Source organism: Balaenoptera physalus, assembly GCF_965194825.1.
Source record: "Balaenoptera physalus genome assembly, chromosome: 7".
Lineage (NCBI taxonomy): Eukaryota > Metazoa > Chordata > Mammalia > Artiodactyla > Balaenopteridae > Balaenoptera > Balaenoptera physalus.
The window spans coordinates 36,758,154-36,783,816 of record NC_138886.1 but is presented as its reverse complement, the minus strand read 5'-3'; the positions used below and the strand labels follow the sequence as shown (position 1 = coordinate 36,783,816).

The window sequence follows — 25,663 nt, the reverse complement described above, 5'->3', positions numbered from 1 at the left end:
TGCTTCCACTCTTGCCCCCTGCCGTCTCTCCAGTGCTCATCTACTTCCATGTTGATTGGTGCTAGCTAACTGTGGGCCGGGGCTGTGCCGAGTGCTGGAGTATTCCCACGGAGAAGGCCAAGATCTTTGGGCATCTTCAGTCTGCAGGCCTCACCCAGAGGCTCAGGCCTTACTAAAGAAACTCAGCCCACCTATGCTAGGACAGTCTAGGAATCAATCTAAGGCCTTCCACTCCAGCTTCTTTCAGATTGCTTCTCACTCCACTTCTCACTTTTGGCCCTCCTGGTCCCTCAAACTGCCTTGCTTTGGTTCTGTTCCTTCCAAGACCGCTGATGTTGACTGAGTTTGGATTTTCTCACTTGGCTTCTGCCTTGGCAGCTCTTGAGGACCTGACTTCTGGTGCCCTTTCTGTGGTTCCATTACAGGATGAAGGTCCCTGCTGCACCTTCCCTGGTCTCCACTGACTGAACGCTCCTGTCCACAATAAGGGAGGTGTTAGACATGCACATTATACAGTTTAAGGAAGGAGCACATCTTAACTAGAGAGGTTATGTCCACTGATCTTTTAGTTAGGGTAACAGCAAGCAAAACGTGGAAGAAAGTGTTTCTTCCCCCCTCTGGACTGTGTAGTAAGGACAGGGGCCATCTCCCGAGTGTGAGTCCCCACCCTTAGGGCTCATTCACCACAAGATTATTGTGGTGGTGATTCCTACGTTAGGAAGTGGGGTCGATGAAATAACTCGTGAGAGTATTTCTGGTCCTTAGGGCTTGACACGAAAGATGAGGGACATCTGCTTTGGATATCAGAGATGGAGGTCTCTGAGCAACGAGGTGGGTTCAGGAGATCTCTGAAGGGACCTCTTTTTGACACCTGTTCTTTAACTCAACAGATATTTTCTAGTACCTAGTATGTGCCAGGTGGTGTGCTAGGCATTGGGGGTGCAGTGATGCAAAAGGTACAGGAAAATTCCAGGCAGAGAGTAAGGAGATACTCCGGCCTGGCATCCATCAAGGCCCCCTTCCAACCTTGTGGAGCTTTGCTAGAAGTCAGCAAACAAACAAACAGACAAAACAAAACACAAAAAAGTCAGCAAACAAGCCTTGGCTGGCTTTTTCCATGGCATGGAACTCAGTGGGATGTCAAAGCCTGGAATTCTGGTCCCAGGTCAAGGCTAATGGTATGTCTTGGTCAGAATAACCACATAAGTGAACAGTGGCCTCTAGTTTATTGGACCAGCATAAGACCATTTGTCCAGAAGATGAGAGAAGCCTAATCAGGAGCCCCCCTCCCCTGAACTGCTAGGATCGAGGTCCCAGAGAGCTGCAAATGCCACAGAAGAGGAGCCAGAATTAATGGGCCCATCCTCACTGGAGATGCTGCAGGGCCAGAGTGGTGTCCCCCCGAGTAGAGAAGTGTTAGGGATTTTATCCAGAAGAGTAGCTCGGGGAGATGTGGTGGTTCTCCTCCAGTGGCAGAGGAAAGCCAGACTGAGGCAGAAGGAGCAGATGCATCTGTGGGCCCCTGAGGCAGAGCGGTGGTCGGGGGACAGAAGATAGGCTTTGGCTTCATACAGGTCAGAGCTACCCCCAGCTGGGTTGATTCGCTTATTCATTCATTTATTCAGCAAACATTCATCTGTGAGGCGTGCACTTTACTTTAGGCTCTGTGTCTGGGGGAACAAAATAAGACCAGGTTCTTGTTCTCAAGTTACCTGTAGTCTGGAGGTCCCTTGGGAGGCAGAGTGGCTCTTCCCTGGGGGTATTAAAGCAGAGGCTGGACAAGCACTTGGGAGGGGCAGGTGGAGAATAAAGGAAATTAAAGATTCAGATGGGGGAAGTGGGGAGCTTTGGACTGGGAGCCTTTAAGGGGCTTTCTAGTGCCCTTGGAGTGCTAGTGTTCTAAGTTCCTGAGGGCTTGGTGGGGGAATGAGGTGGTTTGAAATTACCTTGAGGGGCTGTCCAGGAATGCTCAGGAGGAGGGGTTATTGGAGGAGGGGCAGGGAAGGCCTGACTGTCAGGAGGGGCCCAGTTTTGAGTCCCTAAACCTCAGCCAATGCTGAGGATCCCAGCAGATCCTGCAGACCTAGGAGGGACCCAGAGCTTAGAGGACCGCGGTCACAGCCCCAGAAGCAGGAGGGCCAGAGGAGGTTTGTCCTCCGCCTCAGCAGGCTGTTCACCTTCCTTTAGTAGCACCTCGCTGTCTCCCCTCCTGCCACCCCTGCTTGTGTCTCAGGGTCTCCAGGATGAGTGTCAGTACCTCCTTCAGCCGCAGCTGATTGTCCGGCGTTTGTTGGACGTGGCTGTGCTGGTGCCTGGGCGACCCTCCGAGCAGACCCTCTCCCTCCACAATCGCTCAGCCCTGTACAAGTAAGTCAAATACTGCCCCACACCGGGCCCTTCCCATGTTCCTTCCCCGGCCTCAGCCTACCTGCTGATCCTGCTCTCCCTCTGGCCAGGCTGGACTGCTGAGCCACCCAGAGCCCCAGAGCGGCTCCCACCCCTGCCTCCCCTCTCCCAGCACAGAGGGGAAGACCCGAAAAGGCCTCTGGTTCTTCTGTCCCCTACCCCTCCTTTCTTCCCAGTGTCTCCCTCATCCTGTGTCCCTCTCACCTCTCTGTACCCTGTCTTTTCTCACCTCCAACCTCCCCTCTGCCCAGGGTCTTTGTGCCCAGCTTCACTTACAGGGTTTCAGCGCAGCTGGTGTGCGTGGGGGGCCGCGGGGCATCTGCCTGCCCCCTGACGCTGCGCCTACGTCCCAAGGCCCCACCCCTGCACAACTCAAGCTCTGTGGCCTGTGGAGGTGCCTCGGTATGCCAGCTGGAGCTGGCACTGCCCCCATGGGGGCACTGGGTCTACGTGCGTGTGGAGACACCATCCCGGGGCCCTGGCAGGACCGTCTGCTTCCAGCTGTGCGTGCGGTTGCAAGGTCAGAAGCCCCCCACCTGCGCCAGCCACCCAGCTTGTGCCGACCTCTGTGGCTGGGAGGAGGCAGGCACAGTGGCTGTGTTCACTGGTCCTCGGCCACGTCCCTACGACCTCCCCGGCCCAGCCCAGGCTCCTTTACTCGCCAAAGCCCTCCCACTTGGAGCTTCAAGTCATTGGAAGACCTTCAGATCTTTTCTTGGTACCTGACTTGGGGCTCACTAAGGGACCTCATTACTCTTCTTGATTTAATCTTTTGGTGTCCTGGAGTAGGCAGGGGACAGCTAGGACTTCTGGGACATGGTCCTTGCCAAAGCCCTTGCAAGTCAGTGAGAGGGTCCATCACCTGTTTCAGCAGTGTCCTCACTGCCCTTGGGGCGGGAGAGATGACCTTGAGTCCCTCCAACATGACATTCCGTTAGCTGTGACCACTAGGAAGCCCCTGGACCCTGTCCTGTGACCTTAGATGCCAGACGCCAAAGGGACGTTGGATTCCAGTTCTTAGCCTCCCCACCCTTTGTTATACCCTGTGGGGCTTAGATCCGGTGTGTGGTGGGGCTGCAGGGCTGTGAGGGTGGCAGGCCTCAGCTCTGATTTCCTCTGCCCCACAGAGTGCCCACAGCCCAGCCTGTCCCGTGCCCTGGTCCCCGGAGCTGCCATGAACATGCCCCAGTCACTGGGCAACCAGCCACTGCCCCTAGAGCCGTCATCCCTCGGGGCCCCTGCCGAGGGGCCCGGGGCCACATCCCCACCAGAGCACTGCTGGCCAGTGCGCCCGACGCTGCGCAATGAGCTGGACACCTTCTCCGTCCACTTCTACGTCTTCTTTGGCCCCAGCGTGGCCCTCCCCCCTGAACGCCCAGCCGTGTTTGCCCTGAGGCTTCTGCCAGTGCTGGACAGCGGAGGTGTCCTCAGCCTGGAGCTCCAGCTCAACGTGGTACTATTTGTGGAGAGTGGGGAGGTCGCCCTTTGGGGGAACCCGAAGGGGAAGGTGTCGGGGTGAAGGGGCCCTCACCTCCTCCAGGAAGCCTGTCTAGGTTGCTTTCACCTTTCATGGTTAGAGACCATGCCTCAGCCCAATTCTGGTCAACAAACATGCCCTGAGTATTTACTACACATGGGCTGGGTCAGCCAGGGCAGCTGAGCGGTCTGGATTTTCCCAGTTTTATAGGCTTACCTGCCACTCACTAAGGGCCTCTCTCTATGGCAGGTGTTTACTTTTTCTCGCATATCTCCTGTGATGGGGAGCTCACCACCTATTGAGGCCACTCTGATTGCTAGAGGCATTCTTTTTTTTTTTTTTTAAACTTTGGGTTTATTTATTTATTTATTTTATTTTTGGCTGTGTTGGGTCTTCGTTTCTGTGCGAGGGCTTTCTCTAGTTGTGGCAAGCGGGGGCCACTCTTAATCGTGGTGCGCGGGCCTCTCACTATCGTGGCCTCTCTTGTTGCAGAGCACAGGCTCCAGACGCACAGGCTCAGTAATTGTGGCTCACGGGCCTAGTTGCTCCGCGGCATGTGGGATCTTCCCAGATCAGGGCTCGAACCCGTGTCCCCTGCATTGGCAGGCAGATTCTCAACCACTGTGCCACCAGGGAAGCCCTGTTTTTTATTAATAGACATTTTTCAGAGCAGTTTTAGGCTTACAGAAAACTGAGGGAAGTACAGAGAGTTCCCCTCTTTCCCCACACAGTGTCCCCTATTACTCACGTCTTGCATTAGTGTGGTACATTTGTTGCATCCCTATCCAATTTTAACAGCCCTTCGGATGCCTCTCAGCCTCGCCAAAGCTGAACAGCCTCAGCATCTTAGACTTCTCATCCTCTGCTGTCTCCTCTGGTCATACTTCTGGTCATCATGCCTCTGAAATAAGTGATCTAAGGTGGTCTGACCTGGGTGGCAGGCAGCATTTGTGCAACCTGAGATCAAGTTACCTCTTTCAGCTGCTGCCTCACACTGTGGGATCACCTGAGGCTTGTGGTGGACTAAGACCTCTGGATCTTTTTCCTTTTCTTCCTTTTTTTGCTTCAAAACAATTGTATACATTTTTATTATAAAAATAATAGGATCACATATAAAGGCTTTGGAAAATAGAGGAAGACACCTCCATAACACAACTGCTTAGCTTTTTGGTATATGTCCTCCTAGTCCTTATCCAAATTAACTGATGTGTTTATCTAGTTGTAACCAAGGACCATGCACATTTTCATGCCCTGAGCTTGGTTCATGTGAACCGCTGCCAATTCCTATCTCATATTTTTGCAGCACACTTTTTAACCTGAGTGGAAGAATTTATGTCCATCTTTGAGGCATTGCCTAACACTGGTTTGGACCTTGCATCTTCACTGCTTTGTGTAATTCACACACTTGAAAAGCTGGCCTTCTAAACCTCTTAGTCATTATTTTCAGCACTGAACAAGACTGGGCTGAGGGCAGAGCCCTGTGTCAGGCCATTGGCAACTGTCTTGGATTGGCGTTGATCTAATTATTTATCTACTGTTCCCTCAGCCAAAAATCCTTTTAACTTTACTATCCCTCAGCTCTGGGGCAGGGATCATTTTCCTATCACCCACCTGAGACCTGGTCTGTGTCTTGAGGTGGTGTTTTATGGGACATGGCTCAGAACTTTCTAGTGATCCTGCTGGTCAGGACAGAGCTGACTCTTCAACCCCAAGATGTTCCTTATTTTCATACTCAAATTCTCTGTGCTCTGGCTAAGACTGTATATGTTCTGTGTTTGCTTATTGCCATGCCTTTGGGCAATGACAGTGAAGTCTTGATTTGACCTTGAAACTACAGAGCCTATGTCAGAGACCAGCCCCACCCATACTGACTCTTCCTCAGTATCCTGAGAGGAGAGGCCCACCTCCCCTGCTGCTTTGCCCTGTCTCTCTCTGCATTCTTGTCTATTTTCTCTAAAAGGCATCTGCTTACATTCCAGCCATCTGCATGCTATGACACTGCTGCACACCTCAGACAGCCTGTTCTATTTATTCTGAAAGGTATATTGGCACACCTACTCTGATCTTTTCCTCAAGTATTTTGATGTTTTCCCTTGGATCAAAAACTGGACATTTGGCTCAGAGAACTGCATACCTAGAGGACATTTCTTCTTTGGCTCCCACCAGAATGGCTTTTGCTGAAAAATACTTTGGCATATAGCCCTGGGCTTGCATCGAGGGAAGTTATGAACAAGTTGTATGAACTTCACTCTCGCAGCTAAGGATAGGAGGCGGGGCAGCACACAGTGCTTCTTTGATGTGAATTTAACTGAGAACCACCCCTTTGGGTGCAGTGCTTCTCCTGAGACTCTAACTTTTATCTTGTGGACTCACAAATGTGGTAACTCACGTTTTCTTCTTTGCTTTGGTTGCTTGGAAGTCAGCAAATATATGGCCCACATCTAGGGACAGATTTGTAAATTTCCCTCATGTATTTATTTTATCCTGTTATAGGTATTTAATAAGCTGCCTCAAATCCTTCTTGAATGAGGTGAGCTTATGGCATCCTGTTACCTTTATTCTTGTAGACAACCCTTTCCGTTTACTCCTGTGGATATCCAGTTTCTTTTAATCCCAGCCAGTTTGCTACATTTAATCCCTTAGGCGTCCTATTACCACTGCTCAGTACCTAGAATCATTTCACCTGAGGAAGAGTGCATTTCTTTACATGCCTCCCGCCTTCAATGCCCAGGTGAAGATGTGAAGATGACTGACGAACCTTACAATCACCTTTGTTTACAACTAGTGTCTACATCCAGCAACAGTGCTCTTCCCCTTCCCCCCATCAAGCTAGATAGGACTGAAAAAGTGGGTGTTGTCTCTTGCCTGGACAGAATTTAAACAATTCTTCCCAAAGAAAGGATTCAGAAGTGGCCTTGCCTTCTCATCAGTCTTTGAAAGATCTCTGCTGTGGAAGATCTGGTGTTTCCCAGTTTTTCTGTCGTAAGAACGAGGAGGTGAGGGGTGGGGAGGGTGCTTCTGTGTGGAGAGCACCTGCAGGAACGGGGTGTCCAGTGAGGGCCTGGAGGGGTTTCTGGGGAGGGGTTAAGAGGTGGAGGAGTCTGGCGGGGGGGCTGGTGGGAGGACCTGGATGGTGTGGCCGCCTCATCTTTATACCCGCCCTGCCCAGAGCTCCCTGCGCCAGGAAAATGTGACAGTGTTCGGATGCCTGACTCACGAGGTGCCCTTGAGCCTGGGGGATGCAGCAATGACTTGTTCCAAAGGTGGAGTGAGGAACCGGGGAAGGAGGGGGGGGCTGGAAGTCGGGGGTACGGGGGTGGGTATGGAGGAAGGATGGGCTAGGGCGTCTGGGAACTAGGGGCAGGCGGGTGAGGGTTCTTTAGGTCCTGACCCCACACTGACTCCTCCCTTCTCTCCTCAGAGTCCCTGGCTGGCTTCCTCCTCACGGTCAGTGCCACCTCCCGAGTGGCCAGGCTGCGAATCCCATTCCCACAGACAGGGACCTGGTTCCTGACCCTGCGCTCCCTATGCGGGGTGGGCCCTCGGTGAGCGCGGCGAGGCGCGGCGGGGCGCGGCGCGGCGGGGCGGGGCGCGGCTGCGCCTGGGCCCGGTTGATTGGTAGTTTGTGCGCAGGTTCGTGCGGTGCCGGAACGCGACGGCCGAGGTGCGGCTGCGCACTTTCCTGTCCCCGTGCGTGGACGACTGCGGGCCCTACGGCCAGTGCAAGCTGCTGCGCACGCACAACTACCTGTACGCGGCCTGCGAGTGCAAGGCCGGTGAGCCGGCTGGGCTGGCGAGGGAGCCCACCTGGGGCGGTCGGGAGGGAGGTGGCAGCCTGAGTAGCCGGGTTTGAGGCGGGGCGGAGTCAGGGTGGGACCACCCTCCTCTGGCAGTGGCGTCGGGCTTGAGCAGAGGCCGCCAGCGGAAGTGTCCGCTGAAGCCTGGGCTGCCTTCTCACCTCTTCCACCCTGTGCCTCTCTCATCCGCAGGATGGCGGGGCTGGGGCTGCACCGACAGTGCGGATGCGCTCACCTACGGATTCCAGCTTCTGTCCACACTCCTGCTCTGCCTGAGCAACCTCATGTTTTTGCCCCCCGTGGTCCTGGCCATTCGGAGTCGATATGTGCTGGAAGCGGTTGTCTACACCTTCACCATGTTCTTCTCCACGGTATGCGGTGGCATCTGTGTCTTCACCGAGTCCTTACCCATGGTGGGGGGTGAGAGTCTACATTTCCACCACGGGGTTTGGGGATGTCTACACCTTCATGGTATGAGAATGTCTCCTCTTCACTGTACAGCAGTGCTTCCTGACCGCTTCGTATCATGGCATGCGAACATGATAATTTTTATAAGGCACATTGGGATATATGAACAAGGTTCTTTGCGATTTAAGATAACAAATAGTCACTGGAGACAGTGTGGGGTCTCCAGCGACCCGCACCCTGCCTGTCCACTCTAAGGGCTGAGGAGACCTTTACCTCAACACACTGGCTGAGAAACTCTGACCTACAGTTTGGAATTGTGTCCACACAATTCCCCTGAGTTGCTACATCTAGGAATCTTTTCATCTCATCCCTGGGCTCTTGGTATCTTGTGATGTACAGTGCCTGCCTATGAGCACTGCAAACATCTTAGATGGATTCAGACTTTTCCACATGTCTTAGCAACAAGGATATCACAAAAACCAATACATGCCTCCCTGTTGTCCAGTATTAATAGATCAGACATATCCAAATTACAAAAATCCTACTTGTCATCTAGGAGAAAGTGGGGGGCAAATGTCCTGAAACTGAGTCATGTTCTAGGGTCCCGGTTGTTTCTCCACAGGTGAGGAACAGTGGGCTGTAACCGAGCCATGTAGCAAGACCTTGGCCACTTAAGCTGCATGAGAACAGCACACCCCAGTTTTGTTTGACTGGTCCTCTTTTTAGGCCTGCTCTGATAATGCCCCACTCTGTTTTTATATTCAACATTGTTTCTCTCTCTCTCTCTTTTTTTTAGTTTCCAGATCCTTTTTATATTGTTGCTCACTAAATCCTCTAGCAACAGCTCTTTCACCAGCGCACTCTTGGTTATGTGCAGATCTAATGTGGTTCGCAATTAGTAAGAACACCTAAGTGTGTCAGGAGCCTGGAGTGTGTGAGGAGAGCGTATCCATTCTCCTGCACTTCACAAAGCATCCTGGGCATTGGCTCCAGGGTATTCAGTATCAGATGACTTCTTATCTTCTGGATTTGATGGCATATCATCCTGAAAAGAAAAGACCTTCCCCTAGTAGGAACGCTGGGGGAGTCGAAAGTGCCTGGCATCACATACAGTGCTTCCACTTTCTTAAATAAGGCAGTAAGCAAATGATCAAGGAGAAGGTACTGGCTCTGAGGTGTTGCGTAAAGTCCTGCTCTGACTCCTGTTCTTTTTCCACACGTGCCAAAGTGTAGAGCTACTTGTGATTCATTTTTCCCAGGCAGATTTCCTCTTGTCCCTCTTTCCTGTTCTTTATTTAGTTTAGACTTATTTCATTCCTCAGCAGTCTCCATTTAAGGACCCATCGGTCATATTGCAGGTATCAGCACCAGCATAGTAGGCGACAGTCTTCTTCCTTGTCTTCAAATCCAGGACAGTCTACACCTGGAAGTAGTGTGTCACTTCCTACCCAGGGCCTGGGAGCAGACAGTAGCTTTGTTCTTCAGGAGTTTAAAATTCAAAATGTAAATAAGTAAAAAAAGCAAAACAAAGCAAGCCACAAACCCAGCACTTGATTTTGTATATAGCCGACAGTTCAGATAACTATAACAGAAAAACAATATCTACTGAATACATGCTGTGTGTGAGACACTGCTCGTCGAATCCTCCCCATAGCACTGTAATAATAGAGAGGTATTGCTATTATTATTATCCCTTTTTTGCAGATGAGGAAAGTTTAAATACTTTGCCTAAGGCCTGAGGTGAGTGGTAGAACCAAACTTCTCACTCAGCCTGCCTCCTGATCCCTCTCATGTAATCATTGAGATGTAGTGTTCCCCTTGCATAGGGCAGTGAGCGTGCATTGATACATTTCTAACCTGACTTCAGTTTCTCAGAAGTCCTGGAGTATGTAGAAATACTAACGACCTCACTTTAGTAGTTCTCAAATTCTTAAAAGATAAAAAGAGCCAATCAAAAGGTCAGGAAATATAACCAAACCAAATACAAGAAATCACAGGGAAAATATATCAGACATTGCGGTTGTGCACCTCTAACTCATACAGTTAAAGCCACGTGTCCTTCACAGTGCTAGAGGAGTCTTCATAATTGGATCCCAAAAGACCCAGACAGAGCTGACATCCTGGGGCCCCTGCAGCCTTCCTGGCTGATTGCTGAGACCCTGGCTGCAAGCCCACCTCCTCATTACCTCTTCTGTTCCTCACACCAGCACAAGTAATTCTCAGTGGCCCTTGGCAAAATCCCGTGACTGTTTCCAAGAGGAAACGGAAGCAGAAAATAAGAGAACAGCAGGAAGTTTCATTCTATCCCGAGTACAAATATTCTAATCTTTGTATGGATTGAATATATTTGCGTCTCCAATTTTAAATTCTGTGGTGCCAGGATACTCTGTTTTGGAGCGTTAGACAAACTGTATAGTTATGTTATAGAAGTATAAAATTCCACAGAAAAAAACAATTTAGGATAATTTTCCAAAATTATCTTGTAAGTAAAGAAATGTTCAAAGCTGAGGAAGGTGTCAAATTAGATTATACTAATAGAAGCCAGTTAGTAGTCTGAATTTCTTTCCTTAAATCCCCCAATCTTTCTGTGTTATTTCTACCACTTCTTTTTATTGCTGATGATAAAAGGAATACTAATCTAAAAATTAGTCCACAATTTTCAGTGAGACAACAATAGTGCAATATATATATATATGTAATATATATAATTTTTTTTTGCATAAGGGAAAGTTTATTAGTGTGGGGATATTCTCCCATGAATATACATGGCATAAAGTATAAGATGACTATAAGGTGACTAAAATTTACTGGGCACATACTGTGTGCCAAACATATAGGAGAGTATTCCAGACGTTCAAGGTAGAGTTTCCCAGGTGCCACTATAACTCAGCCTTCAGTAGCCCACTCCAACTTTCGGTTGAGCCAGTTGCTTCTAGGTGATGGGTAAATGGTTACACCAGTGAAATCTGTGGTGGTGAGCAATTTGCTTTACCTCATTTACTATAAATTGTGCCTCCTGGTTAGAGATGGTGCTGAGTGGGTGCCATGGCAATCGATAATGGATCCTGCACCATGAATAGTAAAGCAGGCTGAAGCACTGCAGGCAGAAGAGACAAACATATGCCTAGAATATATGATAACAAGATGCTCTGTCCTCTGGGTTGAGGAGTTTCAGTGAAGCAAGCTGCCACAGGTTGTTGGCGGGTTTCCCTAGCAAAGTGTGCCCCGGGAGGGAGTCAGTGATGGACTTTACTGATGGCATTTTTGGACATTCAGCAGTGACAGTAGCCAGATCAGGATTGGTGAAATGTAGATCATGTTGTTCACCTCACACTGCAGTTTTATTTATTTTTATTTTTTTAATATTTATTTATTTATTTTGGCTGCACCGGGCCTTGGTTGCAGCACGCGGGATCTTCGTTGCGGCATGTGGACTTCTTAGTTGCGGCATGTATGTGGGATCTAGTTTCCTGACCAGGGGTCGAACCCAGGCCCCCTGCACTGGGAGCACGGAGTCTTACCCACTGGACCACCAGGAAAGTCCCCACACTGCAGTTTTAATTTAACTCTACCCCTAAGGGTTTTCTACAACCTTAAACAATCTCTTTGACTTTCTAGTATACTTGTAGAATAATCAGTCATAGAAGATTAGAGAGATGATATCCCCCAAAACCTCTCCACTCCAGAGATGATCTCTCCATTATTCCCCACTCTTTTTTTTCAATGTAGAAATTCCTAGGAGGAAATCAGCCTTCGATTAATTATTTTCTTAGATGTGTCTTCAATGTTACGTGATTCAGCTTTGCTTTTTTTCTGCTGATATATATATATTTTTTAATCTTTTTAAAATTTATTTATTTATTTATTTTTATTTTTGGCTGTGTTGGGTCTTCGTTTCTGTGCGAGGGCTTTCTCTAGTTGCGGCGAGCGGGGGCCACTCTTCATCACGGTGCGCGGGCCTCTCACTATCGTGGCCTCTCTTGTTGCGGAGCACAGGCTCCAGACGCGCAGGCTCAGTAGTTGTGGCTCACGGGCCTAGTTGCTCCGCGGCATGTGAGATCTTCCCAGACCAGGGCTCGAACCCGTGTCCCCTGCATTGGCAGGCAGACTCTCAACCACTGCGCCACCAGGGAAGCCCTCTGCTGATATTTATCCTCTCTTATCTGAGATTGAAAGATTTATTACAAGTCCCTCTCCCAGAAGTGTTTGGGCATTTCCTTCTGTATACCTGAAAGTCAGGCATATGAAACAAGTGCTTGGTAAAGTGTGAAAGGTGAAATTAATGCTTTAAAATAAAATCCAAATCATAAAACAGTATTGGGTAATTTAGTGAGCAGTAGTACGTATATCCGGTCTTGGAGGTAGAGAAATAGAAAAAGGCCAAAATATTGATTTGTTTAGGAACCAAATTAGTTCCCAATTAATCACATATAAGAGAAAGAATTAAAAAATAAACCTTTGAGGCATATTCAAACATTAATTCTAATACTGATATGGGCCCACATGAAAGTCTCTCCAAGTTTCCCAGTAAGAACTCATTTTCTCTATTTAATAATGTAAAAGAGGGATTTATGTCCCCAAACTTATAAACCCTTTGAAAAGCCTGGGATACTCACTTAAAACATGATAATTCCAGAGCAGTCTCTTCCTGAAGGGACAACATTCTTTACCTCCAAAGTGAAGGGAAAGAAAGAGGATAGGTACACAAGTTTAAGACTTGCAGTTTAAAATGCGAAGGAATCGAACCCAAGTTTTCCCAATGTCAATTAATATCCCTGAGTTTTCTTTTTCATTTATTTTTCTTTTTCTAAACTCCTAGCTTCTCCCTGCCCTTATGTTATTCACCCTTTCCCCTCTGTTGGTTGAAGTTACACATTTTGCAATTTGAATGACTGGATGAAATCTTCAACAGGTTCAAAAGAAACATTAGCAATTTCTTTCGCATCCTTTGTCTCTCAAGACTAAACTTTTGAGTCTGTTTTCCCATCCTGTTGGTGGCAACTCTGCATCTGGGCTGGCTTCTGTCAGCTTTCACAACAGACCTGCTTCAGTTTCCCACCTGCTTTCCCTAAGGTTGCTGCTGTTTCAGTGAGGTTGCGGTGTCATGGTTTGTGCTATGAGTTCGGGATATAATGCTCCTTTTCCCTGAACTCTTCTTCCTGACCTCACCTCCACCTTCTCATTCTCAGCTCTGACTCATTCAAACAGGAGACTAGGTTCTCCCATTTTCATTTTCCCCAGGAGTTACTGAGACCCCACTGCTGCCAGTGAGTGAAATTGTGATATTGCTCCGCTATCTCTCTCCTCAGCTGTGGGCTGGATATCCCTGCCCCCTCCCTACCCACACCCAGAGCCATGCCTCTGGAGGCCTGGATACCTGTCTCACTGAGGTCTGTAAGGCTGTCTCTCTTTTGGGCTCAGAGCCCTTGTGACTTAGGGTTGCTTTTTGATAGAATGATGAAGAAACTGATGTGGGCTGAAAGTAGTGCCTAAAGGGTCCATCCAGTCAGTGATCAAGCCACTTCAAAGGCTGCCTTTTGATGGTACAACACAGCCTTCCTGCCCCAGCTTCGGTTCAGCCTGATGCATTTCAGCCCAATCCTGGCAACTACACTGAGTTGTTTCTCCTATCAAGAGGTGCTCTCAGTAGCCATGGCTCCCTGAGGACCTGGGGTAAAGTGCAGGGGACAGAGGTCAAACAGATTGATTCGCAGAATCTTAAGAGACTTTTTTGATCCCCTAAAATCTGCTGGCGTGTCTCAAACTCAGCTCCAATGAGTAGATTTTGGTCAGGTTTACATAGGTCAAAACCTTTTTCTTTCCCATTATAGCTTTGTAATTTTTCTTAACCCTGCTTCCATTACCATAATAACCCAATCTTCCTGACACGGAGCAGGGGCGATGTTGGGAGATGGGAGAAGTGAGCATGCCACTGTGATGGTTGTTCTCGGTCAGAGCTGTTTGTCTTCAGAGACCTTGCCCAGTCTCTTTTCTTTGGGTGGGCTCGTAAAGCACATGATATAGAAGGACGCGTGTTCCTGCATCTCTGCACCAGATATTCTTGAAACCATCCATGGCCTTAGTGTTTAGCATCAATAAGTACTCAAATTACCTAAATTCTACACAGAAGTTCAAAGAAAGGTGACAGCAAATGTTCCAAGACAAAATAAACTTGAACTCAGGTTATCCCTGGGTCACTGTTTTTGCAATAAGGGAATGCAGGCTGCCGGAGGTCCTGATAGCATTATCCAGCGGGGCACAGGGGTTGCGACCACAGACCCAAGGGCTGATGGCAGAGCTTGGTTCCTTAATTGGGGTGCCCAGTATAGCTTGTTCCAGTTCCACTTGTGTCCCCTGCACCCCACCTTTAAGCTCCTCAATACCCTATTCTTTACTGTGTTCCCCACCGTGTAGGGTAGGTGAGCACTGTCCCTTCCCTGTGTTCTTCCCGTGGTGTGAAGTGCCATGCTCTTTTCCATGGCTTTAGGGACTGCCTTTTTTCTTACTGTCCCCCCACCTCTTCCCCCATGGCATTGGGCGGAAGAGGATGCAGAGGACCAATTAGTGCAAGGTCTGAAGGTGAAGCATAACTCAGAGTCTGAGCTAACAGACAGGGCTTGGGGTTTGGATTGGCCAAGAGGCCAGATTCCAGCCTCAGAGCTTGGGCCAGGATTACAGGTGGGACCCACGTGAGCACAAGGGGATACAGGCAAGGACTGGCCTCAGCTTGAGAGACCTGATCCCCTGGCTTGGTGCTCTCACAGCACATTCCAGAAGCAGGAAGATTAGGAAGGTGAGGACGAGGCTTAGGGCTGCCAGATACGTACAGCCTAAGACACAGACCGGGCCTCCCTACCACATTCTTCTCAGGGGTGGGGAGTTGGGAATTTCCCAGTTCTGCTCAGTCTGTGCCCTCTGACCTCCGCTTTTCTGACAGCAGCACGCCACCGCATGGCCTCTTTCTCTGGTTTTGTAGACCTGGACCTTTGCCGCAAGTTCTCTCAATGCCTGTCCTCTCTTCCTCCAGTTCTACCATGCCTGTGACCAGCCAGGCATTGTGGTTTTCTGCATCATGGACTACGACGTGCTGCAGTTCTGTGACTTCCTGGGCTCTTTAATGTCCGTGTGGGTCACTGTCATTGCCATGGCTCGCTTACAGCCTGTGATCAAGCAGGTCAGTCCAGAGTGGGCCCTGGGGGACAACCATAGCCAAAGTCTACTTGAAATCCACTTCCCCATCTCTCCTGGGGGCATTGCCGAGTGCCCCTCGCCATCCCGGCCCAGCCCCTGGAGACCTCTTTCTCTAGGTGCTGTACTTGCTGGGGGCTATGCTGCTGTCCATGGCTCTGCAGCTTGACCGGCATGGACTCTGGAACCTGCTTGGACCCAGTCTCTTTGCCCTGGGGATCTTGGCCACAGCCTGGGTAAGGTTGGGAGGGCTGGGGGCGGGGAGGTCCCAGCAGGACTTGGGTGCAGGGACTTGGGTATCTGGTTCCCAGTTTAAGGTGGGCTTGGACCCTGTCGTCATCACTGTGCTGCTCACAGCGCTGCACTCCAGTCTTGGCAGATGCCTTCAGGTCACCACCAGGGCTCAGGGGAAGCCTGAGAGTGACCAGCAGTGGCTTGGGTTCCAAGGCCTCGCGTTCCTGAGCCCCACTTCTCTGCCTCCCCCAGACAGTACGCAGCGTCCGCCGCCGGCACTGCTACCCGCCCACGTGGCGCCGCTGGCTTTTCTACCTGTGCCCAGGCAGCCTTATCGCGGGCAGTGCCATCCTGCTCTATGCTTTTGTGGAGACCCGAGACAACTACTTCTACATTCACAGCATTTGGCATATGCTCATCGCTGGCAGTGTGGGCTTCTTGCTGCCCCCTCGTGCCAAGACTGACCGCCAGGTCCCGTCTGGAGCCCGGGCCCGGGGCTGCGGTTACCAGCTGTGCATCAATGAGCAGGAGGAGCTGGGCCTTGTGGGCCCGGGAGGGGCCACTGTCAGCAGCATCTGCGCCAGCTGAGAGGGGCTTTGGGCTGCCCTTGGGGAACGTGAACTCTTCCTCGGGGCAGAGAGCCCTTCCTTGGGTTCTTCCTGGGAGCATGGAGTCCTCCCAGGGATAAGAGACAAGTTGCATTTCTTGAGGACATGGAGTCTTTCTTAAGGACACGGAACTCTTTCAGGGACCTGGCACACTTCCCGAGGGCCTGGAGTCCTCCTGCATCTTAAGGACTGGAGCCCGTGCAGGGCCACAGAGCCCCCTCAGGACCAAGGAGTCCCTCCCAGGGGTGTGGAGCCCTTCGCAGGGTATGGAACCCTCCCGAGGATATGGATTCCTTCCCCGGGAGACCAAGCCCTCTCAGGACATGGCATCGTTCCTAAGGAAACGGAGTCCATCCTGGGGAAGCTGAGTCTCCAGATCTTCCCAGCAGCTCAGCAACTATGGGCTCAGGCTTCCTTCCCAGAGGCAGCATCTGGGCTGTGCTGCGCTGGGAGGGGGATGCAGGACAGATGGGGCTGGGACTGGGGCTGGGGTGGCTGGTATCCGGAGTTGATGCAGGTGGAGTCTGGTGTGTCTCCAATGAAGTATTTGCTGGTTCTGTGCTGCCTTTTTTTTCCTGGGGGAAAGGGTGTGGGGAGGGGAGGGAAAGAGGGACCCTGAGACAATCAACAGGGGTGACGGAGCCCAGCTGGCATGAGCTGCTGGAGCTATTGTCTGAGACTTTTGCCCCATTGTGTCAGGCTGCAGCAACCGGGAGTAGGGAGTTGTGTGAGTCTGTGTGTGTGTACTTGCTGAGATGATTTCAATCAGTGAGACAGACCTCCCTTGTGGTGCCCGCACCCAATAGGGAAGGAGGCTAAGGGCTCAGGAAATTGGACTAGTGGGTACAAATCTCAGATGTGCAAGAAATACCACAAGAATGTAACTTCTGTTTTGAGTCTCCATTTTGCCCGAGTGCCAGAAACATAATCTTTTGTCATTTGGGGATTTCTTCTGTTTCCACAAAGGTCACAGCTGAGTCCCAAGGGTCTTACATAATGCCGAGATATTGCAAGGGTGTTCTCCCTGGTCACCAGGGTCCATGTGGCGCCCCTGAGATTTCCATCATCCCACCTGGTCCCCAGTCAGTGGTACAAGCAGGCCATCCTGGAGTGGTTTCTTGTCCCCATCTGTGTAACCCTTTCAGTCCTGAGGCTCTCCACCACTTCTGTGCCACATGCAAAGACTTGTGAGACCTTGGTTACCCAGAAACACCTTGAAGCCATTTCTACCCTGGGTTCCTGCTCTGCATTTTACTTGACCAACAATGCATGAGTTGCTCCAGCTTTCACACCCTGCAAACCTGTCCAGGGGCTTGGTCTGGGGAGTGGGGCTCAGGGCCCCTCCCTTTTGGGGCCCTCCTATGCCAGTACTCTCACTACCTCCCCATCTCCTTGCTTTTTCCTCTCCCTAGCTTAGAGAATCTTTTTTTAATCTGGAGATGGGGACACCTACTTTTTCTTACATTTTTCTCCCAAATCTTTTGTTTATGCCTTAAGTCTTTTATGTTCCCTTTAGAGCCTAAGCTTTTGAAACTCAGATGCCAGGAAAACATCTCTTTGTTCTCTGCTTTCTGCAATCACATCTCTTCCTTGGGGCACTGAGCAGAGTGTGATGTAAGAAGGTCACATCTCACATCACATTCACCAATTGAATGGTAAGAAGGAAGGAGAGGTGTGGGCTAGGTGTCTGTTCCTGTATCAGAAATATTATTCCACACAGATCACTAGGACACATGAGCCCAAATAGCTGGGATTCAGGACACAGTCAGCAGAGTACAGAAGGCACTGAAGAGGGAGACACAGCTGAGACAGACCCCACCCAGCTAGGAGGGATCAGAAGGGGTTTTCTGGAAGCCGGATGGGGTGGAGGGCATTGAGTGAGGATTGAATGAGTTTCCATAATGCCAAGATGTTGGAAGAGTTTTCTCTCTGGTCACCAGGGTCCGTATCACATTCCTCCCCTGAGATTTCCATCATCCCATCTGGTCCCCAAGCAGGAAAGCACTTAGAACACTTAGTATAGTGCCTAGCCTGGTATGTGGTTAAGTCTCCAATGTATGTTAGCTAAAGGTCAGGTGTTTGGACATGGGAGTCAACGGCAAGGGGGAGACACAGGGGCAGGAAAGACTGATCTTTACTGGGGAACTGGGACTAGTTCAGGGCATCTGGACCTGCAGGGTGTGTGTGTGTGTGGAGTTAGGGTGGAGGCAAGCAGCCGGTGATGAGGCTGGGCAGGTACATGGGGTCTGGCTTTTATTCTAGGGAAATGAGCAATGGCCTCATTGGAGGGATTTAAGCAGGAGAGTAGCAGATCAGATTGGTTTGCTTTTTTTGCGTTATTTTGTCTTTTCAGATAGGTGTTTTGATGGCTGGTGCAGAGGATTTTGGAGAGGATTTGGAGGCTGAAAGTGCAGCAACACAGCTGTTGCACTATTTGAGAGAGAGTTGGTGAAGGCAGTGTCAGTGGAAAGGAGGGGACTGATCCGAGAGCTGTTATGAGGTGGATTCTCTAGGACATGGTGACTGATTGGATGTGTGGGGTGGTGAGGGATGAAAGAAAGCCGATGGTGACTGCCATGTTTCTGGCTTGGTGACTTGGGGGGGTGTTGGTGCCATTCCCTGAGATGGTGACACACCTTTGTGGGGCAGAATGATGAGTTCAGTTGTGGATAGTTTGAGTTTGAGGTGCCTGTGGGATTCCTGGAGGGAGAGGGCCAGCAAGAAGACCGTGCCAGGCAGAGCAGCTGAACCAGGTCTGGAACCCTGGCCTCCTGGGTCCCAAAGCAGGGGTCCTTTGTTGTCTCTTGACTTGTTCAAGTGACTTCCTGGAATACAGGGCTGTGGCCACCAGATACTGCTGCTCCCTGCTCATGTCTGTCCACACGTTTGGACTAAGACCCCGGACTGCCCACAGCTGCCTGGAGCACGCCCAGCAGCACAGGATCCAGTCCCCAGATGTGACATTGTGAGGGCTTCTGAGGGACAGTTCAGTTCAGTAACCCTCTATCGGGAAAGCTCTGTGGGAGCTGCAGAGACAAGCCAGACCTGGTTGAATCCCGCCATCAAGGAGCCCACATTGTGGTGAAATAGCATGGATGCAAAGCAGAATGGGATAGGTACCGAGTGAAAGATACCAACAAAGTGCTGTGGGACGTAAAGGAAAGAGAGACTATTCAAAGTGCACCAGGAAAGGCTGTGTGAGAGAGCTGGTGTCTAAGGTGGCTTGGAAAAATAGTCCCAGGTCTCGCCAGAGATCAGCATGAGCAAGACACCAAGGTGTAGGCAGTACAGACACTGTAGCAAGGGGGTCACCGTGTGAAGGGGGTCAGTGGAACATCGGGCTGGAGAAGTGGGGGGCTGGGTTCTGGAGGGCTTGAACTCAACTGAAGAATTAGGGCTTCATTCTGTGGTTAAGGGGAGCCATCGTAGGTTCTTGAGTAAGGCATCAGCCAGGGTCTGGCCAAAGTAGCAGGACAAGCGTGAGTGATATAAGGGGTCTGTTGTAGAGAACAGAGCTGTCGATTGTGGGAGCAGTTGGAGAAGCCTGTGCAAAGCTGGGCCTCTGCACCTGGGGTCGGGCCTGAAGCTGCTCTCAGGGGGCGTGAAGGGGGAGGTGAGGACAGACCAGCACCCAGGAGGACAAACTGGAGCCCGTGTCTGGGCCTCACTGCCTTCAGGCTCAGTGACACTGGTGACCTGCAGGAGGACTGGCACTCTCTGGCGTGGCGCTGCACTTGGCACGGGCCTCCAAGCAGCTGCAGGCGGTGTGGCAGGGGCTGGAGGAGCTGCGCTGACAGCAAGGTGAGCCCCAGGCCGGTGACAGCAAGTGAGGGCTCCCACCACGACGGTGCTGCTTCGCCTTCGCCTCCCATCTCATGCGGATTTCTCTCGTGGTCCACCCGATCCCAGGACCTTACAGGGAAGGAAACTCTGGGAGGCCCGGTTCCATCCTAGTTAGCTCGACCCAGTCCAAAGCCACCACAACAGAGTTAACCAGCACTCTCCTGGGATGATTAACCTGGCAGCAGCCGGTGAAGGACAGTTGGTCCGAGAAAAGGAAGCTCTAGAAATCTCCAGTAGCCCCTGGGATGACTGTAGGGTGGGTGGTTGTCACTAGGCTCTTCACGAATTCTTCAGTCCTCCCCCTCCTTCCAGATGCGTGGTAGGTGGGTGTCCCCTCCCCCTCGGTGTCAGCCCTGGTGTGTGCCTTGCCTTGGCCAGTGAGGTGGAAGTGGAAGTAACAGGTCACTTCTGAGCGGAAGCTTTAAGAATCAGTGCAGGCTTTGTCATTTTCTCTTTGCCTTTTGCCACTTGGACCAGCAGTGTGCCAGATGGTAGCTGCTTTATCATCCTGAGTCCCACAGGGATGAAGGCGATGGTGCAGAGCAGATCCCCCAGCCAACCTCTGATGGACCTGCAGCATGAGTGAGAAAAAGAACCTTTGTGGTTTCAAGCCACTGAAATTCTGAAGTCATGACCACAGTGTACCCTAGCCTGTCCTGCCTGATAGAGTTAGAGAGCAACAGGAAAAACGGGACATTTCCCTGGAGAGCAGGTCTCCCCTCAGCAGAGCTATGGCGGCAGCTTTCACCTCTGTGTTCCTCAGGCTGTAGATGATGGGGTTCAGCGAGGGTGTCACAACCCCATAGAACAATGCGATAATCTTAGCCAAGTTGGGGTCCTTGGCCTTGGGCTTGAAGTACTTGAAGGAGATGGTCCCATAGAAAACCACCACCACTGTGAGGTGGGCAGAGCAGGTGGAGAAGGCTTTGTGCCAGCCAGCAGCAGAGGGCACCCTCAGGATGGCAGCAAGGATGAAAACGTAGGACAGGCAGATGAGCAGCAGCGGGGCCAGCGTCACGACAGTAGTGGCCACCATTGTTAGCAGCGCGTTTAGAGAGATGTCCCCACAGGCTAGTTTCAGCACTGCCAAGATCTCACAGAAGAAGTGGTTGATGACATTGTGGCCACAGAAGGGGAGGCTCCAGGTGAGAGTGGATTGCAGCGGGGAGTTGGCAAAGCCTGTCCCCCAGCTCAGTGCCGCCATCCACACGCACGTCTGCCTGCTCATGAGCTCTGAGTACCGAAGCGGCTGGCAGATGGCCACGTGACGGTCACACACCATCACGGCCAGGATCGGGCACTCCGTGGAGTCCAGCGCCAGGGTCAGGAACATCTGCAGGGCGCAACCAGGGAAGGAGATGGTGCTTTGGGTTTCCAGGAAATTGACCAGCATGAGAGGCACAAAGGAGGATGTGCCACAGATATCCATGAGGGAGAGGTTGCTGAGGAAGAAGTACATGGGGCTGTGCAGGCGGGGTCCAGCATGTTCAGCCTGATGAGGAGGGCGTTCCCCAGCACTATCATGGAGGAGATGCCCAGGCAGAGTACAAACAGCACCATCTCTAGGTTGTGGTGCTCGTGTAGCCCCAGCAGGACCTACTCTGTCACAGCTGTCTGGTTGGCCCCATCCATCTCATTCTCCCTCCTTTCCCGTCTGGACCACACAGGTGTTGGAAAAAGCACCAGCTGGCCTGGGAGCCAAGCAACGTGGATGTGTGACCTGGGGCGGGTCAGCCCTGCCTCTGGAATTTAGTCTCACCATCTGTATAATAAGAGAGTGGACTTCAGGTCTGCAAGCCGGCCCTCTCAGCTCTGCAGTTCTGGTGTAACTTAGGGGAGGCAGGGCCCATTCTCATCCCCTAGGCTCTTCTCTCTTCTCCCCTGGGTGGACTCAGGGAAGACAGTAGAGTAGGGTTCATGTTTCAGGTGCTCCTTTGGAATCTAAAGCGTTCTTGCCTGTGAAGAGGAAGCATCTTTTCTGGGTTATGACTTCATACGGCTGAATTATGCCCATAGTATTTCGGATTCATTCACTCACTGAATATTTGTTGAATGCCTACTCTGTGCTAGGTACTGTTTAGGTGTTGGGGCTATAGTTGTACGAAAAATAAGTGGATAAAAAGATGCCACACCTGTCACAAGTGCTGCCCCTGTTTCTTAAGTGAGATGAGCTCGGGAAGGGAGGTGGATGATGAGTGATGCTCGCTTAGCGTTCCTTTGGGCATAAAGGTTGAACATTTCCACTCCATAGGATGTGTAAGCCTTATTCTGGCCATTCCTCCTTAAGGAATCACAGACCATCCATTGATTTTTAAAAGAACATACAAGAACATACATATCCCAATAGAGCCGCTGGTCACAGCATTTAACCCTGGTCATGAAAGCCAAGTGACTCTCTTCTTGGCCTCCATATTACTTTTTAGGATAAATAATATCAGCAGTAATCTCACACAAAGAGGGAAACCAGGTCTCACGTGGTAGAGGCGTCGTCAGTCATTGACTAGCTTTATACAGGGAGGGTGGGAAAGGTTGCGGTCTTCGCCCAGGTAGCTTCGGTTGCTCTTCTGAGCTTGTCTCAGCCTCTTTGGGAAACACCGGTGTCACGAGGGAGCGAAGTGTCAAGTGTTAGATGGGAAAGCTGTCTTGTAGCCCCAGTGATCCCTGGTGTAAGGGAGAAATAGGAGCTGAGGGTGAACTTTAACCTTTCAGAAGGTATATACCTACCCCTCCCTCACTCCTTTCGCACCTAGCTTTACTGTGAGGCCTCTGTCCTGTGACAGCATTGGAACCCTGTCCGTCCTCCAGGGCTGGATCTGCCCCCTCATTCCTCCTGCCTAATTGCACCTATCATTTGTAGGGGCCGATGGGCTCACCCTCTCCCAAATAAACCATGTCTTTTCCCAGCACTACATCTTTGCCCAAGAAGTTCCCTTTTGTAGGCAGTCCTCCCTCTCTTCCCCAGTGGGGGCGTTCCTGCTCCTTCTTCAGAGTCCAGCTCATCTCTCCTCCTCTCCCTCCTGCACCCTGCAGAGTCACCTGCCCCCTTCTTGTGCTCCCACAGCCCCTGGCCATCCTCTGTGCTCTTGTGTTGCGCACCTGTCTCCTCTACCACCCTTGAGAGCGGGACTGTCTCCTTCCTCTCGGCACCTCGTACAGCAAGTGCTGCCAAGGGCAGTCACTCAACAGATATTCAGCGCAGGATTCTGAAAACCCAGCGTTGCATCCCAGCTCCAGCTCTAACTAGCTGTGTGATGTTGACCAAGTCACTTGGCCTTTGAGACTCAGTTGCCTTCTGAAAAATGGGGATTCTGTGTAGCCAGATGAGACACACACAGAAAAGTGCTGGTGAGCCGCCCAGCAGCGAGGCTCCAGATCAAAGACTGCGTCTTCAGCCACAGGCACCTGCTGGATCTGTGCTCGCCACCTCCCCGCACAAGAGCTCCAGCTTCTGTCATGACCCCCTCTCTCCCCAAAGCCTGTGTTGGTTTTCCCTCCTCCAGCCTAAATCAAGGTGATTGTTAGGGGTGTTTCTGGAACATACAGGGGTAGTTGATAAATCTGGGTCAGCCAAGGACCGTAAATCTTATCCACGTAAACATTTAAAAGTAGTGATTCTCTTGCTGAAGTTTGACAAAAAGTTAAAGAATTGCCTGAGTGTGATGGTTCGTTCGTTCCCTCATTCATCAAATTGTTATTGAGCACCTACTATGTGCTGGGTGCTGGGAATACAGCAGAGGCAGATGCGGCTTCTGGCCTAATAGAGGTTACACTCATTTCGTTGCTCTCTGGTGACCTTGGTCACATCCCTTCCTCTCTCAGCTTTAGAAACCTCTGAGATTCTCTTTGAGTCTGGGATGTAAAGTAAAACCTGAGGTCTGGAAAGAAGAAGTTAAAAGGAAGCATCTTTCCTGGGTTGTGACTTCATGTGGCTGGATTAAGCCCAAAGCTTAATTTCAGATTCAATTATAAGGCCTCAGTCTTTGTTGGGTGTGTTGCCCAAAAAAGACCTTTTAACCTCAAATTTTTACACTGGACATCGGTGTGGAGGGTGTTTTCAGGCAGGTAAAAGGTGGGAAATAGCCTGACTCTGCATTTCTCTTCCCCACCCTTGTCTCCAACAAAAAAACCAAGTGGGAATGGCACAGGCATTTGAGGGCTTTTGTCATCAGGCTGTGGTCTGCCCTCCTGCCTCACCTCCTGTACCTTCATGCACCCCTGCTCAGCCTCAGACCACTCCCCATTGATGGACAAATCCCGCACGCTCCTGTCTCGTCCCTTCTCATCCTTTCCTCAGCTGGAGTGGCCTTTCTCTTCCACTCATCCTCCAAGGCTCAGCTCACACACACCTTCTCTGTGGGGCCTGCCTTCCCAGTCCACAGAACTGACCATCCCGAAAACATGACGCTCACACAGCCGCTAGCACAGTTAGTTTGTTGTGTGTGTCGTTCTCTCTCACACAACAGACTGTGAGCTGTGGAAATCAAAGGGCTGTGTCCAGTTCATCCCTAATACCCTGCAGTGCCTGCACACAGGAGGTGCCATTTGAGATCCAGTGCTTTTCTTCTGCCAAAATCCTGATCCCAGATTTCTTACCTCGAGATCACCCTCTCTCGCCTTCCCCCAGAGCACACACCAGCAGAACAACGATGCAGCCGTGTGATTGCTGGGAGGAGAACTTTAGTGGGGCCGGTCTCCTCCCTGCAGGGATAGCTGCTCTCTCTGGAGAGCTAAATCAGGAGAGTGATAGGTTTCCTTACAATTTAAGAGTCTGATCATAACACATTCATGGAAATTAGGAACAGCCCACTAGGCCATAGGCTTATGACCCCAAAGAAATAAGGCTGTGTCTAGAAAATACCATGCTGCCAGGTTACCGACAGCTTTGACTGCAACGTGGGCCCAGGCTGGGACATCAGGGAGCAGCTGTGGTTCCCTTGGTCCATCAGTTAAGATAAGCTGGGTTTGCTGCAATAACATACAACCTCATAATTTTAGTGGCTTACCACGACAGAGGTTTAGTTCTCATGCTGCATGTCCATTGCAGGTTTTCAGGGGGCTCTGTTCCAGGTCATCATCCTCAGAGACCCTGGCTCCACCACCTGGGACATCACCAGTTGTTACGGCTGGGGAAGAACACACCAGAGCCTCTCACACCAGAAGTTAAGTGCTCCGACCCAGAAGTGACTTGTATTGCAAATGCCCACAACGCACTGGCCTATGTAGTCCTACGACATGCTCAGGAGGAAGAGGACCAGAAACATTGCAGAGCACTTGGGTACGATGGTGTTTCGCAATACACTCAGGAAATCACTCTAGCATCTGTCTGCCAGGCCTCTCACCCTGTCATGTCCTGGAAAGTCAGGTATCCAGAGTGATAGGAAATTGAGTGTCTCTGAGAATCATTGCCTAATCCACTCCCCAGTTTTACCCCTCCTGAGAGGCAGGGAGATGCCATGGAAGGAGCCCTGGACTGGGAGTGAGGGGCCCAGATTGGATTCTTGCCTTTGTTCCGATTTCTCCTTGTGTGAAATGGAGCCATTCAGTTAGCTTGTCCCTGGTACTCTGTGCAACCTTCAAAACATTCCCTCCTCACATCTTTCTAGCAACTTCCAACCCTGAGGTCTGACAGACCGAGGGTCACTTTGCATGGTAAATATCATGTCAATTTCATTGGCTGGTAAATCTAGTTTGAACCATTTAAT

At 50.8% G+C, this 25,663-nt stretch overlaps 1 protein-coding gene and 1 pseudogene across 15 annotated transcripts in view; one reads left to right on the top strand and one right to left on the bottom strand.

Annotated features, from left to right (window-relative positions):
* TMEM8B (transmembrane protein 8B) overlaps window positions 1-25,458 on the top strand; it is a 35,666-nt gene extending 10,208 nt beyond the window's left edge. For 12 of the 14 annotated variants that reach the window (XM_082468607.1, XM_082468604.1, XM_082468603.1 and 9 more), the window contains 10 exons: window positions 2,234-2,367; window positions 2,658-2,926; window positions 3,534-3,859; window positions 7,053-7,146; window positions 7,305-7,428; window positions 7,517-7,659; window positions 7,873-8,051; window positions 15,116-15,262; window positions 15,396-15,512; window positions 15,767-16,675. In XM_082468607.1, coding sequence (XP_082324733.1) covers window positions 3,581-3,859; window positions 7,053-7,146; window positions 7,305-7,428; window positions 7,517-7,659; window positions 7,873-8,051; window positions 15,116-15,262; window positions 15,396-15,512; window positions 15,767-16,198 — 1,515 coding nt within the window. In that variant the 5' untranslated portion in view covers window positions 2,234-2,367; window positions 2,658-2,926; window positions 3,534-3,580 and the 3' untranslated portion in view covers window positions 16,199-16,675. Of the gene's footprint in view, window positions 1-2,233; window positions 2,368-2,657; window positions 2,927-3,533; window positions 3,860-7,052; window positions 7,147-7,304; window positions 7,429-7,516; window positions 7,660-7,872; window positions 8,052-15,115; window positions 15,263-15,395; window positions 15,513-15,762; window positions 16,676-25,005 lie in introns of those variants that run through there. The other 2 variants (XM_082468608.1, XM_082468610.1) reach the window with 2 other exon arrangements.
* On the bottom strand, window positions 18,839-24,987 carry LOC309663944 (olfactory receptor 13C7-like; annotated as a pseudogene). The gene has a single exon. The product of its transcript is annotated as an olfactory receptor 13C7-like (transcript).
* Window positions 25,459-25,663: the final 205 nt, after the last annotated feature.